Source organism: Euprymna scolopes, chromosome 30 (genome assembly GCF_053919585.1).
Source record: "Euprymna scolopes isolate OS-2025 chromosome 30, ASM5391958v1, whole genome shotgun sequence".
In the NCBI taxonomy this organism is placed as follows: domain Eukaryota; kingdom Metazoa; phylum Mollusca; class Cephalopoda; order Sepiida; family Sepiolidae; genus Euprymna; species Euprymna scolopes.
Genome location: NC_136511.1, coordinates 73,320 through 94,161, shown reverse-complemented (window position 1 = coordinate 94,161; position 20,842 = coordinate 73,320). Strand labels below are relative to the sequence as shown.

The window sequence follows — 20,842 nt, the reverse complement described above, 5'->3', positions numbered from 1 at the left end:
GCGACGTACATGAAATTTGTTCGGTTTTTTAACTATTTAAAGTAAATCGGGTCACGACATCATCAGTTGGTAGGATCGAACCCGAAGCCCTGAAGCGAAGTTGGAAAATAAAATGTGAAAAAAACATGAACCGTTCGGCCAGCCAGAATGAGTTACTGAAAGATGTTTGAATTTATTTAAGAAAGAACAAAATTGACAGGTGCATGCTATCATAAAAAACCTTGACACTTCCAAAGCATGTGGACCCGACGTCACCCCAGCTGTGCTATTAAAAATTGCTCAGCCGAAGTAGCTCCAGTTCTCTCCAAACTCTACAACAAATGCCTTAATGAATCTTGCTTTCCGACCTGTTGGAAAACTGCTTCTGTGGTACCAGTATTCAAGAATTCTGGCGAAAGAACTGACCCATTAAATTATCACCCTATTAGCCTCCTCCCACTTTTTGCCAAAATATTTGAGACCTTAATTAACCATGCTCTAGTCCAGCACCTTACAGATGCTAAACTTCTGACCGACCATCGATATGGATTTAGACAAGCCCGTTCCACGGCAGACATCCTCACTGTAATCTCTGAACGCATATACCATTCACTGGACAAAGCGGGAGAGGGCAGAGCGGTAGCTCTAGATATATCTAAGGCTTTTGACAGGGTATGGCATGAGGGTCTCCTCAGGAAGATTAGATCTTACGGTATCACTGGTAGAATACTTAACATAATTAAATCCTTCTTAGATAAGAGAAAAATCCAGGTTGTCCTCGACGGTCGTACATCTAAACAATATGATATAAATGCGGGAATGCCCCAGGGATCTATCCTTGGTCCTCTGCTGTTCCTGATATTCATAAATGACCTCCCCGACAAAATTGCCTCTGAGATGGGTATATATGCTGATGACACCACACTCTATAGCAGGCACGACAGGAAAACAAATGAACATATATCTAAAGTAATGGCAGAAACACTAGAGGATGACCTCCAATCAGTAGTGGAATGGGGACAAAAATGGATGGTAACGTTCAATGCCACCAAGACAAAACTGGTTTCATTCAATAATTACAAGAAACCTTCTCTACCACCTATAGCAATGGCCAACAACTCTTTATCTGAGAGTACGTCTTTCAAGCTCCTTGGCCTAACGTTCACAGGAAACATGAGCTGGAACAATTACATCGAGGGCATTGCCAGGGCCGCTGCGAGGAAGGTGGGCTCTCTCTACCGTGCTAGAAAACTTCTAACACCCGAAAGTATCCTGTACCTCTATAAGGCCACTATTCGCCCATGTATGGAGTATTGCTGTCATATTTGGGCCGGTGCATCGGCTACTAGTCTCTCGCTCCTTGACAGGGTTCAAAAGAGAGTCGCAAATCTGATAGGCCCTAAACTGGCATCTAAACTTCAGCCTCTGTCCCATCGTCGAAACGTTGCATCCCTCTGCCTGTTCTACAAGTATTATAATGGTGAATGCTCTGAAGAACTGCAAGCACTTGTGCCCCCACGACGTGAACACCCTCGACAGACCCGACAAGCTACAAAATCCCACCCCCACACTGTAGAGATCCCTAGATGTAAAAGATCTTTCTACTCCAGTAGTTTCTTCCCCAGAACTGCTAGACTTTGGAATTCCATTCCAGGTCACTGCTTCCCCAACTGTACTGACATGCATAAGTTCAAGTGCAACGTGAACCAACATCTCGCTGCCCTAATCCCTACATAGTACCCCAGTAGATGTTTCCCCTGATAGTAGCCCCCTACATTAAAGTGGCAACGTGCCTTGTTTGGGGTGAAAATGTAATATAAAAAAAAATAATAATAAAATAAAAAAATAAAAAAAAAAGGTGCCCGCACGGGAGTCGTAGAGTGAAGATTTTGTGTGAGCGTTACGACGACGCAGTAGTAAGCAATAGCTATACAGCAGTTGTTTTTAATGAGGTCAATGACCAGGTTTGTTTGTTATAAGCAAAGTAAAAAAAGAAAACAGAAAAATGAACATTAAAACGGGGAGGGGGGGGGGGTAATCAAAACATCGAAAAAAAACAAAAGAAAACTAATGCAAAGCAAATGAACGATGTTAAATGTAAAAATTGAAAAAACAAAAACAAAAAAGAAAATAGAAAAATGAACATTAAAAAAAAACATGTAAAAAATGGCTTAAATATGCCTGTTTCGATGTTAAAATTTAAAAAATCAGTGGGTACCCGGGTGTTTTTGGGTGTGTGGTCGGGGGTGGATAAGCGAAGTAAAAAAAAACAGAAAAACGAACGTTACGTGAAAAATGGCTTAAATAACACTGGGTCAATATTTAAATTTAAAAAATCGAAAAAAAAAAGACATCTCACACCACGATTCGAACCCAAAACATTTAGATAATGACCCAACGCGCTAACAACCAACTGAGCTAACATGACGTACATAAAATTTAGTCAGTTCTTCAACTATTTAAAGTAAATCAGGTCATGACGTCATCTGATGCTTGCGTAGAACCAGTCGTCGTCACAAGAGGACCGTTTTTGTTAACCTCCCCCCTGTTGAAATTGTCGATATCGGGGTGAAAAAATTAACGTTTTTGGCTAATTTTTCGATATTTTTCGGGCGAAGAATGGGGCTCTAATATGATACCAAGTTTGTGAATTTTTGTTCTGTGTGTCAAAATTTTTTAGCGAACACACACACATACATACATACATACATACATACATACATTTTCGCTTTTATATATATAGACTAGTGGGGGGGGTACTCGGCGATGCCCGGGTGTTTTGAGGTGTGTGTGGTTTTGGGTAAATCAAAACTCCGGGGGGGGGGGGTAAAATTTAAAAAAAAAGTTTTGGTAGTTGAGTATGAGGATCGAACCCGAACCCTTTAGGCAAAGTTGGAAATTAAAGTGTGAAAAAAAGACATATGACATTAACCACTGGGCCACGGAGACATACAAGGAAACTTGTTTGAATTTATTTATTTTACTATTGACAGGTGGCAGCAATAAAAGTTAACTCTGCTGCTTCTATTTGACCTCAATAATTAGGTCAAATAGAAGTCACACAGTTAACTTGGGTTTGTTTACCCAACTTTGATTGTTTTTTCCCCCAAGATGTTGGGGAGGGGGAAACCAGCTGCCCATTGTCCAGATTGAATAGCAATTGTCTGATATGAGAGGAGTTTGGCCCCACATTGATCAAAGCTGATTGCTTCTAGGCGTTTCTTGGTGCAACTGCCAGGAACTTGAATTAGTTTTGAATTAGTTTTGACTGGTGGAATTAATCAGATCTTTAATTAATTAGGCAGGTTAAGAGTGACTAATTTAATTGTGAAAATAATTAAATTTCAAATTACTGCATCATTTGAATTTGAGTAAATAGTAAGTAAATTGTTAAAATCAGTGAAAACAAAAGAAAAGAAAAGGTCACCGAATACAGAGACGTTGAAATAAAATGAAAATGACAAAAGTGTTGATCTTTTGCCAGCTGAGTTGACCTGTCGACCTTTTGCCAAAAGCAAAATAATTGTAAGAAGATATATAAAGTTATCAGAAGTAAAACAAAATGATTTCGATATTTAATGAAATGAAAATGACAAAAGTGTCAATCTTTTGCCGACAGAGTTGGCCTGTCAACTTTTTGCCAAAACGCAAAACAATGATAAGAAGGTGCACAGAGTTGTCAGTACATTTAGATTTTAATAAAACAAAAACAACAAAAGTATTAGCCTTTTACCAAACTGAGTTGACCTGTCAACCTTTTGCCAAAAGTGAAATAATTATAAGAAGGTGCACGGCGTTGTCAGAAACAAAACAAAATAATTTTAAATTTTTAATAAAAATGAAAACACAAAAGTTTTGAATATTGACAGGTGCGCTGGATCAATCTGATTGGGGCATGAAGTGCAAGGCTTGACACAAGACCTTGGGAGTGGTCAAAGAAATTGAGACCTAGACCATTAATTATGGCACTAGCCGTTGGCTGCTCTAGAATGACCAGTCACATACAAGTCCAGAGGAGGGGCGTTTCCTCTTGTCCCTCCCCATGGTTGTGACATTAAACCATTGAACCATTGGTCCGCAGTCCTGGTTGGCTGACCAACCAGAAAGTGCACCTCCCAAAAATCGTGTCCATAAAAAGGAGGACACCGAATTTAGAAATCAGGTTGGTCCGTTTCCCAATCTTCTCGTTGACTGAGAACCAAGTTCCTTGCCGACAACTCCGATGCTGCCATATCTGCCATTTTTGACTCTCAAAACTTTCCATAAGTCAACCATATTCTCCCCGTATCTCCGGTATCAAACTTTATTTTTTTACCAAGTTTTTTCAAACATATTATTGTAACACCAATGTGTTTCAATAAATCTTGTTATCTGTTGTCGATCGGCTGTTATCTACTTTTCCTTTGGAGTCGCTAACTTTTTTGTGAAACTATTCTAACAGAACTTGGTGCGTGAAGGAAGGTTTGAGTGACCAAAACCCCGACTACTCCAGTATCATGGCAAAGATAGGACCATGTAGTAAAGGGGCTTCTCTCTTTACGAATGATCTTAGATTTCGCTGTAAAAATGTTACGATGTCTGCAATATGACTTCATCCCAAGGTCTTTCCGTACTGCATAAGAAATGGTCATTTTGGTCACATTACGTTTTTTCACCAGTTGAGCAAGTGACTGTGATGGATTTGCTGCAGCGAAACTTTCAAGACATGGAGAAAACTTCTGGTGCGGATTTCTGGCGACTCGGTACTTTTAAGGGAGGGGGACATGGCAAATATCTACACCGGTGAAAACGTGAATTCGATTTTTAAAACTAACAATTACATATATTTAAGTATTTATTTAATGAATTATATATACTAGCAGGACCCGTGGAAATTCCACGGTAGTTAAAATCTTTTAAAACACATCAGTAAGAAATTCCTCATTGTTATATTACAAAAATTAATGTATGGAAGCAAGTAGAACAAACAAAGAACTTTGGTTTAAACTTTTATTGAAGGTCAATGCGATCATAACTGATGCTGTTGATATTGTCAGGAAGTGCTGGTGATGATTGAGGCGGTGACAGGGACGTCGATCAGCTGCTTGGAGTGAGAATAGTGGTCAGTCAGCAGGTTCTGGGGAGTTAGACTGTGAATTTTAAAAAATTGTGTGACATTGTTGACATCGATTTTGTGAAAGTTCTGATGACCCCAAGTTGTTTAATATTTCAGGACATTTTGGATTACACGTGTGAGTCATAAATAGAATAGGTCACAGAAAACTGCCATTGCATCTTGATAAAGCTGTTGTAGATTCCTAGGACTTCCTGTAAATGTAGATGGTAGAATTACTGGTACACCAGAATAACCATCTTCATTCCTTGCTAAATGATCCATTAAGCCAGAATATTGAGAAGCTCTCAATAAACTTTGATAGCACTATTGTAAGAATCATGCTGAAAGCCATTCTTAATATGGGGAGGGGGTTAACTATTCTGAAACTACACTTAACAATGTAAAAAAATAAGGGAAAATATATGTATGAACAATAAATATTTCTTCAGTTAAAGAAAATATTCTGTAAATCTTTTAATAAGGAATAAATATTTATTTAAACCATAATTATTGAAACAAAGTATTTTACTGCATAAAAAAAACGGTTATGGGGAGAAGGGTTAACTATTTTGGGGTGCCGGAAAACTTGTCTCGGGAAAACTCGACCCCGGAAAACTCGTCCCCTTTCACTAGGTAGGAAAACTGATCCCTTATTGAATAAATATCAATTGAAAACACATTTTATGATCATTCTTGAAGGAGATATTGTTTTTTTTTAAATAGACTATAGCACCCCCACAATATTAAAAAAACATATTTTTACTTGTTTAATGTTTTTTTGTTTTTTTTAAATAAAATCGATTTTCTAAGTGTCCGTTTTCTACCTAACTGGCTAAGTTCTTAGTGGTTTCACTTATTTTAAAGCGTTTATGTTCATACAAAGTTAATTACAATTTTTTTTTTGTTCTTATTTTAACGATGTTTTTCGGTGTCATAAAAACAATAATAAAAAGCAAAACCAAAAAATTAAAAAACTGAGCGATTCGATTCTTCGTTACTTTTTGTTTTGGATTTTAATTATGATAGTTTTTTTTTTTTGTTATGTTTTTGTTTTCTCTCATACCAAATACACTCATACGTTATTTAAAGTTATAATTTTATCAAGTATCAACATTTATTGTCGTCCTGTCAAATTTTGCAAAAATTAACTAATAAATTAAAAGCGAAATATTTTTTGGCGCGAGAGATGCCATATGCTAACAATCTCTCGTTAACTCATTTTTAATTTTTTTAATTTTTACTTCAAAATTCTAAAATCAATCATTAAGAGAAAAAGTAATCACTAAATAAATTTATTAATCAATTTTATTGAAAACTCCGCAATCGTTTATCAAGAATCTTTTTAATTTCATTTTTTGTTGGTTGTTTTTCGGAGGGAGATATAGTTTTTACCCCCCCCCTAAATTATATTTTAAAAAATATTAAAATTTATTATTTTCTTTTTAAAACCAAATCTCCCTCAGTAATTTCTTTAATTTTCTATTGTTTAGCGATTACCAAGAAGATGTGATATACCGGACATTATTTCTCGATCTCACGTAACACTCGACATGTTTTTTGTTTGTTTTCTGTGGGTTTTTTTTTCTTTACCGAATAAACGATTCCAAATAAATTAAACAACAAACAACAGTCGGCGAGGTAGAAAAATCGATTTTACCCTTTTATAAACAACAGTAAATAAGTAAATTCTTTTAATATAAATATTAAAAAAAAATATGCGGTCTCGTTTATGAACATAATAAACGCTTTAAAATAAGTGAAGCCACTAAGAACTTAGCCAGTTAGATAGAAAACGGACACTTAGAAAATCGATTTTATTTTAAAAAAACAAAACAAAAAAAAACCTTAAACAAGTAAAAATATTTGTAAAAAATATTATGGGGGGCTATAGTCTATTTTAAAAAACAATATCTCCTTCAAGAACGATCATAAAATGTGTTTTCAATCGATATTTATTCAATAAGGGACCAGTTTTCCTAAATTCCTATTTTGGACCTTCACCTAAATAGCGATTTAATGAAAAAGAATTTAATGGTCTTGTATCTTTTTTTAATAATTTGTTTTAAAATAAGGAAAAAAAATCTTTGATACCGCTATTGTAAGAATCATGCTGAAAGCCATTCTTAATATGGTTTAATATGGTTTTAACTATTCTGAAACTTCACCTAACAATGTAATAAAAATAATGGAAAGATTCTTTAGCTAAATAAAATATACTGAAAATCTTTAAATAGGAAATAAATATTTCGGTTTGTATTACTGTACACATAGATTCGAAAAAGTTGTCAAAAAACAAATATATAACAAATAAATGTTATCAAAGGCAAGATAAGTTACTTTTCTACCAAACTGCATATATTTTTTGTGTTTTTATTCAATGTAACATGTTTATTCAGCTCGAAAAACATACAGTGTTTACCGATGTATTCGAAAATTCAAGATGGCGTCTCACACCCTCTTTAACACCGTAAGTTTGGAAAAAGGTGTTATAAATAAAAAAACTATGCAAAATACTAATAAAAACCCGCCGAATATATGTCAACTTATGTCACAGTAACATGTATTGAGCGAGTTTTTAACAGTATTTTATCCGGTTTTTTATTTATAACATCTTTTCCCAAACTTACCGTGTTAAAGAGAGAATCAGACTCCATCTTGAATGTTCCAATACATCGGTAAACACTGTATGGTTTTCGAGCTGAATAAACATGTTACATTGAATAAAAACACGAAAAATATATCCAGTTAGGTAGAAAAGTAACTTATCTTGCCTTTGATAACATTTATTTGTTATATATTTGTTTTTTGACAACTTTTTCGAATCTATGTGTACAGTAATACAAACCCAAATATCTATTTAAATAAATTTAATCGTAAGTAATGAAACAAATATTTAAAAAAATTGTTGTGTTCATTTTTTATAGTATTTAAATATGTATGCCCTTCGGTGGGCATTAGAAGATGATGACTGCCTGTAAAAGAAGCAAAATAAAACGAACAAAACATAAGTAATAGCTATGTAAACAACGTGAAGCTGAGCTTCACGTTGTTTACATAGCTATTACTTATGTTTTGTTCGTTTTTGAAGCTCTGTATAAATGTTACAAAATTTCTCGATTCAGCATTAAATAACACGAAAAAGGATTGATATGCCGTAAAACAAAAACAAAACAGAACAAGACGTAAAATGTTTTGACTCTGTGTTACTCAGTGTATTTGCCAATGGTGACTGGTGATTTATTCTTGACTTTTGTAACATTTATTTCTAAACATATATTTTTTTTTTATGTAAGGCTCACTCAAAAGTAAATAAAAATAATAAAAAAGATAAAATGGCACAATAAAAAAAACAAAAAACGAACTCGTAGCGTTAAATGTAAAAAATATATTTAGTATTGAATAAAAAAAACATAAGCGTTCCAGAAGACATCGTTAAAAATGTAAGTAAAATACTATACTATATTTAAACTGATAAAGATTGAACAATAAAGGGAGATAATTCACATTAATTTATGTTTGCGATGATGATGACGCGTTTCATTAATTAATGTTTGCGATGATGATGACGTGACACCGTACGTACAAGCAAATTAATATATATATTTATAACTATTTAACAAAAAAACGAACAAATTATATTTATAACTATTTAACAGGAAAACGAACAAATTATATTTATAACTATTTAACAAAAAACGAACAAATTATATTTATAACTATTTAACAAAAAACGAACAAATTATATTTATAACTATTTAACAAAAAACTGACAAATTATATTTATAACTATTTAACAAAAAACGAACAAATTATATTTATAACTATTTACCAGGAAAACGAACAAAATAAAACGAAATGTGAAACGTAAACAACGTTTAAAATCTATACTGCTGTCGGATAAATCTATTTAGGCGGGAAATTAAAAAAAAAAAGCCGGTAAAACTTGAAAAAAAGTAAAGCTTAAAACAAAACATAAACTTAAAAAACCAAACGTAAAACCTTAACAATCAAACGTAAAACCTTAACAATCAAACGTAAAACCCTAACAATCAAACGTAAAACCTTAACAATCAAACGTAAAACCTTAACAATCAAACGTAAAACCTTAACAATCAAACGTAAAACCTTAACAATCAAACGTAAAACCTTAACAATCAAACATAAAACCTTAACAATCAAACGTAAAACCCTAACAATCAAACGTAAAACCTTAACAATCAAACGTAAAACCTAAACAATCAAACGTAAAACCTTAACAATCAAACGTAAAACCTTAACAATCAAACGTAAAACCTTAACAATCAAACGTAAAACCTTAACAATCAAACATAAAACCTTAACAATCAAACGTAAAACCTTAACAATCAAACGTAAAACCTTAACAATCAAACATAAAACCTTAACAATCAAACGTAAAACCTAAACAATCAAACGTAAAACCTTAACAATCAAACGTAAAACCTTAACAATCAAACATAAAACCTTAACAATCAAACGTAAAACCTTAACAATCAAACGTAAAACCCTAACAATCAAACGTAAAACCTTAACAATCAAACGTAAAACCTTAACAATCAAACGTAAAACCTAAACAATCAAACGTAAAACCTAAACAATCAAACATAAAACCTTAACAATCAAACGTAAAACCTTAACAATCAAACGTAAAACCTTAACAATCAAACGTAAAACCTTAACAATCAAACGTAAAACCTTAACAATCCAACATAAAACCTTAACAATCAAACGTAAAATCTTAACAATCAAACGTAAAACCTTAACAATCAAACGTAAAACCTTAACAATCAAACGTAAAACCTTAACAATCAAACGTAAAACCTTAACAATCAAACGTAAAACCCTAACAATCAAACGTAAAACCTAAACAATCAAACATAAAACCTTAACAATCCAACATAAAACCTTAACAATCAAACGTAATAGAACAAAATGTAAAACTTTATCGTAAAAAAATTAAATACAAAAAAAAAAACTTTGCAATAGAAAGTAAAACTTTATCTTGGCAATGAAAATAACACAAGTCACTCGGAAAGCGTGTAAAAAATCGAATTCCGGTTTCACCGGTGTAGATATTTGGCGTGTCCCCCTCTCTTAAAAGTACCGGGTCGGCCTGTAGTGCTGGCCGTCTCTGCAAAATCGCCGGGATAACTTCTGAACATTTATATCAGATATACCTTTGCATTGCATGTTTAAAAAGATTGTGTCCTCTATAGTATCAGACCTGATGGAATGGTTAATTGTTGGTATAAACCACTTCATAACCTCATAGAAATTTCAGCAAAACTTAACAGCCAACCGTGGTTCTCTCCAGAATGTGCTGCTGCCATTGTGCACAGAAACCACTATTCCCATTGCTTTCAACGAACTAGGTGTCAATTAAACTAAAGCTACTTTTAGGACTGCCAACAACCACAGTAAAAGAGTAATAAAGAACGCGAGGGATTTGCATGTTCAATATGTCAACTTAAAAGTAGCTAAGCCTCAGCTTGGCTCCCACCAGTTTTGGTGAATAACAAACAGTCCTGAACAAAGGTGGGTCCTCTCTCCTAACCATCATCAATGGACCTGAATAATTTTGTCAGCATCCGACAGAGCCAAACTCTTTGCCCAAATCTTTACAGCAAATTCTACCCTTTGTGACCAGGACCAGCTAACCCTGTATTTCCTCCTGTGACTGAAAACACGCTATGTGACATGCAAATATCTGTGCATGATGTTACCAAGCTTATCAAAAACCTCGATTCCAGTAAAGTAACTGGCATCGATGGCATTCCAATTACAGTGCTAAAAAAGCTTTAACCAGAACTAGCTCCCATACTTACAAAGCTGTTTCAATGTTACCTTAATGAGAAAATCTTCCCAATCCCCTGAAAATTTCATTAGTCTACCTCATATTTAAAAATTCTGGATATCGGTCATCTGCCTCACAGTACAGAATAATTAATCTTCTGTGTGTCATGAGTAAGTTGCTGGAATCTGTGATAAACAGAGAAGTGGTCAATCACCCCAGCAAAAATAACCTTTCAGTAACATGCAATATGGATTCCGTTCTGCTAGATCTACAGCTGATGTGCTAATTGTAACATCACACAGGATTTGTGAATGTCTCAGTGAAGGCTTTGTTTCTAGAGCAATAGCTCTTGACATATCAAAGGCTTTTGATAGAATATAGAATAAAGGTTTACTTCATAAGATTACTAGCTACAGAATAGTTGAAAATGTCCTCTCAGATATTAAATTCTTTTCTCTCGGATAGGCTTATAAGAGTAGTCATCGATGAGCAGAAATCAGAAGATCGTAGTATCAATACTGGTATGCCTCAAGGTTCCATCCTAGGCTAAATTCTCCCAAATCACATTCTTAGGTCATTCATAAACAAGAGACACATCATTAACTGCTTGTCTCTCTTCTCCTCCTTTTAGTTCTTCTTCCTCTCTTTCTCTTCCCCTACCTCCACCTTCAAAGTTTTACCCATCTTACGCCCTTCTTTTCTACACTTTCTCTCTCTTTCTCTCACCACTCCATCTATCCGTGTCTGGTTGAATATTTTAAACTCCCCTTCGTCCCTTACAACCTTCCAATGCTTTAAATCTTAAAACTTAACTGTTGTCGAATTAGAATTGAAATTCTTTTTCCTTTTTCTTTGTGCTTCTTCTAGTATCGTTTTTCCTAATCATAATAATCATTTCTGTAAAGACTGATGAAGTTATTGGATCGTTGATACGATTCGGTAAATGAAACTTGTGTAACTAAGCAGATAAAACGGTAATAAAAAATATATATTTGCTCTGCAATAGTATTGAGCACTTTATGCAGACGACACCTCAATCTATGGGAACATTTCAAATGCCAGCACTCATTAAGATCTGTCTTATTCTCTCTCTTCTGATCTTAAGCATTTAGTGCAATGCAGAAAAGGGTGGCTGGTTAATTTTGATGCAGCTAAAACCAAGCTTCTCTCTGTTCATCATAATCGTTTTGACCCACCTCTCATGCCTCAACTGAAATGAATGGCCCTCGTCTTTGGAAGTACCCTGTCCTGTGTAGCTTCTGGGACTGACTTTCATTCCTGATCTAAAATGGAACACATACATCAAATCTGTTTCCAAGATTGCTGGAAAAATGGTGGGATCATTCGATTACTCCAGTAGATACCTCACTGCTGATGCAATCCTCTATCTGTATAAGAACCAAGTATGTCCTAAAATGGAGTACTGTTGTCACATCTGGGCAGGAGCTGTTCTGTGCACCCTATCGTACCTTGATAGAATTCAAAACCAGTTTCAAACCCTAGTGGGTGATGCCTCTTTCTCTTCCCTGCAACCATCTCTTTCTCACAGAACAGACATTGCAAGCTTGTATCTGATTCATTGCTATTTTCATGGCAAGTGCTCATCTGAGCTCCAATTTATGCCCCCCCCCCTTGCCAAACGTCCACAAACAACACTCAACTAACTAAAACCACTATCTAATTTCTCCCACTTTCTATCAATGCTTAAATCTAAACGATTCCATGAACAAAGTTTCTTTCCTAGAACTGCCCACCTGTGGAACACTGTTCCATCAGCTTGCTTCTTGGTTGACTACAGTATGGTAGCCTTCAAGTCTAATGTAAACAAGTTCTTAAATAATCAAATTCTACCTAACTTACACCATTAACGATTACTACACTACCACCTTACGGATTCGATCCTCATACTTACCTTTTTTTTACCCCCCCCCCCAAACATCCGGGCAACGCCGGGTACCCCTCGCTAGTTATATATAAAAGGCACTTTGTGTAGGTGTGTGAGTTCGTTCCTTATGGACTCTAAAACGGTTGGGCCAATTGTTTAAAATTTCACACAATGTACTTTATGCATTTGGCAGTGTTCTCAGGTTTTGTACTTGAATCGCTCTAACAGCTATTAAAAATCGAGAATTAAAAAATCTGATTTTAACCAAAGTTAACACGTGATCGATTTATATAATTTTTGGAGTATGACATTGTTCTGTAATGAGTTCGTACATTATACAGAGTTTTTTGCTGCCATAAGAGTCAATTTGAATAAGCACCGAAAGCAGCAGTGTACCCATGTATAGCAGCACCTCTGCGGATAATTCATGTGCATCATCTCTCAAGTATTGATTTATTTTTTGTTTCTTAAAGTATAACAAAAAAAAAACGATTCATTTAGGCTGTTATGTTCATCCATACTTTAGGTACGCTACTCGCATTATTCAAGGGAGATAACTCTCAAGTCAAAACCTCTTCGACCTCCAAAACACAAGCGGAAGAAAACGAAGAAAAAAGTGAAAACAATACCAAAGGTTTTTTTTTGTTTTTTTAATTTTTATTTTTTTAAGATTCCGTTAATATTTCTTAAATGTTTTTCGAATTTTTAGCAAAAAAGGGGGCTGTATTACTGTACACATAGATTCGAAAAAGTTGTCACAAAACAAATATATAACAAATAAATGTTATCAAAGGTAAGATAAGTTACTTTTCTACCCAACTGGATTTGTTTTTAGTGTTTATATTTAATGTAACATGTTTATTCAACTCGAAAAATATACAGTGTTTACCGATGTATTGAAAAATTCAAAATGGCGGCTGACTCTCTCTCGGAGACGGTAAGTTTGGGAAAAGGAGGTATAAATAAAAAAAACAGTCAAAATACTGTTAAAACCCCGCCGAATATATGCCCGCCTATGTCACGGTAACATATATTGAGCGAGTTTCTAAGAGTATTTTGTCTGTTTTTTTTTTATTTATAACTCATTTTCCCAAACTTACCGTCTCAAAGAGAGAGTCGGCTATCATTTTAAATTTTTCAATACATCGGTAAACACTGTTTTTCGAGCTGAATAAACATGTTACATTAAATATAAACACTAAAAATATATCTAGTTAAGTAGAAAAGTAACTTATCTTGCCTTTGATAACATTTATTTGTTATATATTTGTTTTGTGACAACTTTTTCGAATCTATGTGTACAGTAAAACAAACCCCCCAAAAAAAGAAATATTTTTTTTATATATATAATTAGCAGATATTTCCTTTTTTCACAGAAGGAATTTTTAAAATTTCGAACGTCGTTGTAACCAAAACAATGTTAACGTTTTTGTAAATAAATTAAGTGAATCGACAGTCAGTCCAACGTAGAAATCCTTCACGACTGAGACAATTTTTATTTTTGTTCCTTTTCTCCACGTTAAAAAACGACCCTGGTGTCTAACTGTCCTGTGGGGAGGCATTGTAAATAGGGACAGTCAGTCCAACGTCTTCGCCTCAGCACCAAGATTAGCAGGGTGCTTATTCAAATTGGCACTTACAGCGATAATTAAAAGTAAAGAAAATACATTATCTATGTAAAAGGTGGCATATTCCAAAAATACGTAAATTGATCAAGTTTTTTTTTTTTTTTTTTTTTTTTTTTAGCTAAGCGCTTTCGTTAAGAGTCGCACTTTTTTGTTTACAAAGTCATTCAGCGAAAGTGATGTCAGACAAATTTTAAGGTACGGACGACCAACAATGTAATTTTTTTTTAAGCAAATATAAAAATAAAAGGTCAATTTTTTACGGCATGCCCCAGCGTCTTATAAACACTCCAACATCACCATGTTAAAAACGGCTTTCGGAATACCCCTCAACCTCCACATGTTAAGAACGGCTTTCGAGGTTGAGGGGTGTTTATTCCTAAAGCCGTTCTTAACATGGGGAGATTGAGGTGCTTATAATACGCTGGGGAGTGGGGCACGTTGTAAAAATTGACTAAATAGAAGTTTTTCAAACATTTTTTTAATAATAAGTGTTTGAAAAACTTCTATTTAGTCAATTTTTACGATGTTCGAAATTTTAAAATTAAAATTAAAAATGCCGTTGTTTGAAAATACACGACGGACGACGACACACTATAGTTGTCTTTGAAAACTATTTTCAATAATGTAGTATGTGTTCTTCAGGCTGCACTTCCATTTCTTGTTCTCTTTCGGTGGAGGAGCAATCCTTCACGACTGAGACATTTTTTATTTTTGTACCCAGTGGCGGCTCGTGCCTGAGATTATTGGGGGTGCTGCTGCTTCAGAACTTTTACGCATTGTTTTAATATCGTATAAAAGAAATTCGAATATGTAAGGAAATATTTAATCAAATAATAAACATTCAAATAAATATTCAAATATATAACACAAGCAAATAATCAATTACAAATGGATAATACGCAAAAACTTTTATTAAAAATATTTTTTAAATTGTGTACACTTTACAGAATAATGAAAATAATATATACATTTATTCCTTTTAAACTTTTCAGATTGAATAAAAGTTTGCGTTTTGGGTTTGTTTTTGTTTTTTTTGTATTTTTTGCAAACAAACGAAAAGCATTTTTAAGAATACATTTTATTTACAATTCTTTAATAACTTATTTTTTTTTATAAAAACAAAAAAAGAAAAACTTTGAAGTTTAGGAGTGTAATATTTGAAAATAGCGTTTTATTTAATAAGTTTTATTTCCAAAATTTATTTTTAAAATGTATTCATAACAAAACGTATTTGTGAATAAAATGCAAAATAAAAAAAAGTTTACATTTTTATATAGTGAGCAAACAAAAATATTTAAAGAAACAAAATTTTATTTACAAATCTTTTAACAACTTGCTTTTTATATAAAAAGAACAAACAAACTTGGCTATTTACTGACCTTCCCATGTCGGTAAACATCGACATAAAGTGGAGATTTATTATAAGAAAATAGGGTGTCATATATAAGCATTATAAAACATCGAATTTAATGTAGCTTTCTCCCCAAAGAAAACAAAAAATTAAAATTGTCTCAGTCCAGAAGGATTTTTTAATTACTTTTTTAATGCATATTATCTGCCCCATCTACTAACAAATTCAATGTAAAGTTTAAAAATGCATAATTATAAAAACTGCTTCTTTATTTACAAATACATTTTAATTTAAAAAAGCCTTGTGCAAAAAAAAAAAAAAAATCCATTTTTCAAAGTGTAAAACTTCTAACATTGTCCTCGTTGGAGGCAAATAAATGCTAAAAAAATTTTTATATCTAAAACATACAAGTTAAAAAGATTTCTAACTAAAATGTATTTTCAACATAAAATGTTTCTTCGCTTGTTTGCTTGTTTGCTTCTAGGGAAAAATGTAAACAATTTTTTCTTTGTTTTTTTTTTTTGTAAAGTTTAGTTGTTGCAAAATAAATAGCATTTAAAAGTACTTAAAACAAACAAACAAAAAGGCAGGTAGATGGAAAAGTAATTTTATTTTATGGTAAGATTTATTTATTGTATATTTGATTTTTACCCTTAGTCGCGTGTTAGCTTCACTGCTAAATCCCCGAATACTTAAAAAAAAAAAAGAAAGAAAAACAGGTTATGCATATTATATATTTCCGTCTGCTACCGAATTAAATCGCAACGCTAAAAGTGTGCGTATTTAAAAAAAGAAAGAAAGCACAATATTTTATGTGCAAGAACACATTATATGCACATTTTCATAATAATTTTTAAAAAAATGTAAATAATCCTCCTTTTTTTTTTTTTTTTCCAATAACAAAATGTTAGCATATTTATAAGTACAGGCGCACACTCTAAGCAAACACCGAATTTCACGAGCATCTGAGACGCGGAACTGCGGGAAGCGACAGTCCCCAGCGGCCGTTATCGGCTGTCTATAAGTGCGCATGCGCAGAAGAGAATTTGATTAAGAAAGTGTAACTGAATTTCACAGCTCCAAGCAAGTTTTATTTTTATTTTTATATGAATTTGTAGATACCGACATTAAACTTAATGATTTTATAATGTACACATAGAAAAGGTAAAATAATAATAAAAAAACAAACGTATTATTTTTAATTTTATCATTGATATTGTGTAGAAATAACTTGGGGGTGCTGCAGTCCCACAGCTCCATGCACGAGCCGCCACTGTTTGTACCTTTTCTCCACGTTAAAAAACGATCCTGGTGTCTAACTCTGTCCCGGTACAATAACGATGAGCCAGTAAAAGTAGAGTTACGTCCCTTAAAAGACCTGGTTGGTATTCCTTCCTCATTGCTGAATGGTTTTATGTTTTTTTGTTTGTTTGTTTTTTTTTTATACTATTAAACGAGAACCGATTTTGATAATTTATATATATATTAATTTCTACCTAAACTTTTTTTCGTGTTTTACACTTTTTTTTTTTTTTTTTTTTTTTTTTTTTTTTTTTTTACATTTGTTCGCTGTTTTGCTTTGTTTTGGTTTTTCCAATTTTTCTTAACATCGTGTTTTTGTTATAATATTAAAACAGGGTCACCCTCTCCTACATACACCCCCCCCAAACACCCAGGCAATGCTGGGTACCCCTGCTAGTCTATAAATATAAAAGCGAAAATGTGTGTATGTATGTATGTGTACGTCCAAAAAAGGCTACTTTCCGAGAAGCGATCGGTCGACTCACTTCTTAAAACTTTTTACATCACGTCTAAATCTACAAGTTAACAACGAGGGTCGCCTGTATATTTAATTTGCTCGACTTCGAAAAGATAAATGTTCAACATTTTTCGCGCCGCATGTGGATTAGGTTTTTGCGTGTAATAAAGCGGAACTAATTCTGACGGTATTTTTCTGGTCGGTCGCGATCGCCAGAAATGTCCAAAAAGCAATCAGCTTTGATCAACGTGGAGTTTCTCCTTATATCAGACAATTGCTATTCAATTTGGACAATCCCTTTGTTATGGGGAGCTGGTCCACCCCCCCAAACTTCTTGGGGAAACAAAAAAAAAAAAAAAATTTAAGAAAGCATTCCCGCAGTAAATAAAATACTACCCTGCAGTCAAAGTTGACCTCATTAAGTTATTAAAACAGGCACCTGCCAATTCTAAATACTTAAATAAATTCAAATGTGTTTCCATTAGTATTTCGTGGTCGCCCAGTGGTTAACGTCGCACGGTTTTTTTTTCACACTTTAATTTCCAACTTTGCTTCGGGTTCGGGTCTTCATACTTACCTACCAAAACTTTTTTTTTTTAATTTTACCCCCCCCCCGTCCCGACACAAACACCCAGGTGACCACACACACCTCCAAACACCCGGGCAACGCCGGGTACCCCCCACTAGTTGTACATAAAACGAGACCCTTAGTTTCAAAGATTGCGGCAGGTCTGTCAGTTGAGTTATGAAAGCACAAAATGGATACAATACTTCTGCTATTCTTCAAAACTGCTTACATTTAGACAAAATATAAAGATATTTTTTGTTAATATATTTTTTCCTAACATATTTACGGTTTTTTTTTTTTTTTTTTTTTAAATCAAATATAGTTGCGTTTTCTTTTTGGAATGTACTATATTTAAATATAGTTTATTTATTTATGCTCAGTCTATTACGATCTTCACGGATTTAAAAAATATTTTATATAATTAACATAATTTAGGTTCATATTTTTTACCGCCTATGTAAACTTTCTTTATCAATGGATTTTTTTTTTTTTTAAATCGCGTCTTTTTTAAATAACTCGTATGTTTATCTCTTTTGTCAAACGGTTTAGATATTACTATGCGATTAAAAAAAACACAAAATCAATTTATAAAGAAAGGTTACATATTTTTACGCATTTTTTATAATAAGGGAGGTGGAAGAAATAAACGTAAAATATAGTTAACTATAAAAAAAATATTTTTTAAATCGGCGACAATCATAATAGACTGCGCTGGTTTAAATAAAGTATATTTAAATATAGTACATTCAAAAAAAGAAAACGTAAATATATTAGAAAAAGTATATTAACAAAAAATCTTAATATTTTGTCCAAATATATAAGTAAGCAGTTTTGAAGAATAGCGGAAATATTGTATCAATTTTCTGCTTCCATACCTCAATTGACAGACCTGCCGCCATCTTTGAAACTTAGGGTCTCGTTTTATGCAAAATTACCCCGATTTCGAGTTAAAATCTATTTAGTACAACACATGTAAGCTGTAGAAGAACATGTTTGAACTAGGATGATCAAGATTTTGGTTTAAATCAAGTTCCGTTTGTGTTGGTTTACATTTACGTTACCTGATATTTGTTAGGTACGTGCATAAATCGCGGAAACTTTTAAGTAGACAGTTTTGAAAATCGGTTTATCATAATTTTCACACTTCTACAGCGCCATGTTTTTTAGCATTTCACTAAACTCGCCAGGTGACTTTTTTTTTTTGTTGTTTTGGAAATTTGTTTGAAAAAGAAAAAAAAAACTATTTTATAAAAATTCAGTGACGCTTCAATTACAAAATTGTTTTATTAAAATTATATTTTCTTACGCAAACTTTTGAATCAACAGGTGCCACAATTTTACTTCAATTAAAAAAATGTTTTGGGAAAAAAAAAAAAATCCAATGAAAAATGTTTCATTTAGATTATAAATTTGTTGTTGACCCTTCAAAGTTGCTTTAATTTGAAAAAGGTTCATTAAAATTATTTATTTGTTCGAAAAAAAGAAAATCTTATTTTATAAAAATCCAATGCTGCTTTTATTGCAAAATTTTTTTATTAAATTATATATTCTTACGATTACTTTTGAATAAATGTTTTAACAATTATGTATTGATACATTCCACAGGTCCCACATTGGTTAATATAATTTTTTTTTTTTTTTCCAGATATACAACCTCCCGAGTTAAATATCTTGCTATCATTCTAATCACTAAATGATTGCGCCACACCTAAAATCCCTGGGGGGACAGACACGGAATGTCTCTTACTTTGCATCTTTGTTATGCCAACAATGCCAAAAGACAGTAACGTTTCTCCAGAGTGCCTTGGCGGTGAATGCATCTGTTTTTTCTGAAGAAGTTCCAAAAAACAGAAATACTTCTTTTGGACAAAATTCTTTGCCGAAATGTAGACATTTTAGCACCCAGATAGTTCGACATGTTTCGAAACGAAATGATGCAGACCAAAACAGATCTACAGAAAATAAAATGTTACCATCGTCCGAAAGTGAAGTATCTCAGTTTGAAGAAAATGATGATGACATCAAAGGTAAAACATGTAAAAAATTGGATGAAGAACTGCTTTTAGAAACTTTGACGGAGAATCAGGAAACAGTGAAATGTGTCCAGGTCGTTCCGGGTAAGGGTCCGCCACCCAATCCACCTTTGGATTGCTGCATGAGCGGCTGTGCAAATTGCGTATGGATCAAATATGCAGAAGACATGAGGGACTATTATTGTGCTGACGGACTCGAAAAAGCCCTGAAAGATATCGAACAGATCGAAGATGCAAATCTAAAAGCTTACCTCAAACTTGAGTTGAGTTTTATAAACAAATGACCCTCAGCAGGGCTACCCAGCGAGGCCCAGGGTATATAAAAAAAATGAGTTTAAAAAATGTATGTAACAGCTTTATATTAAAACTTCTATCTCTCTACCACTTTTAATCTGTCTTTCTTTCTTCCCCAATTTACCACATCTCTCTTCCTTCCACCTCTGCCCAGCCCATTCCTCTCTCTTGTATTGAAAATAAAAATAATGCAAGTCTAAGTCTATATCCCAATCAAGGGAGATCAACACAGTTTTTCAAGGTTTTATCCAATGGTGGTATTACAGTCTTCCCATCTACAGAGTGGAACGATAAAAGTGTCACTCTAAAGAAAACAACACTACAGCTTTATTTTTAAGCTTACTGAAAAAAAATCAATTCAGGTAACGTAATTATGTAGTAGACCTGACATTTATTCAAAATAGCCACCTTTAGCCTCAATCACCACCTTGAACTGGA

The 20,842-nt window shown here is 33.4% G+C and overlaps 1 protein-coding gene across 4 annotated transcripts in view; it reads left to right on the top strand.

Moving 5' to 3' along the window:
• The window catches only part of LOC145254633 (uncharacterized), a 33,383-nt gene extending 12,892 nt beyond the window's left edge, over positions 1-20,491 (top strand). For 2 of the 4 annotated variants that reach the window (XM_080113246.1, XM_080113245.1), the window contains exon 2: positions 19,723-20,491. In XM_080113246.1, coding sequence (XP_079969372.1) covers positions 19,771-20,394 — 624 coding nt within the window. In that variant the 5' untranslated portion in view covers positions 19,723-19,770 and the 3' untranslated portion in view covers positions 20,395-20,491. Of the gene's footprint in view, positions 1-13,270; positions 13,406-16,974; positions 17,132-19,722 lie in introns of those variants that run through there. The other 2 variants (XM_080113244.1, XM_080113248.1) reach the window with 2 other exon arrangements.
• The last annotated feature ends 351 nt before the right edge of the window (positions 20,492-20,842 follow it).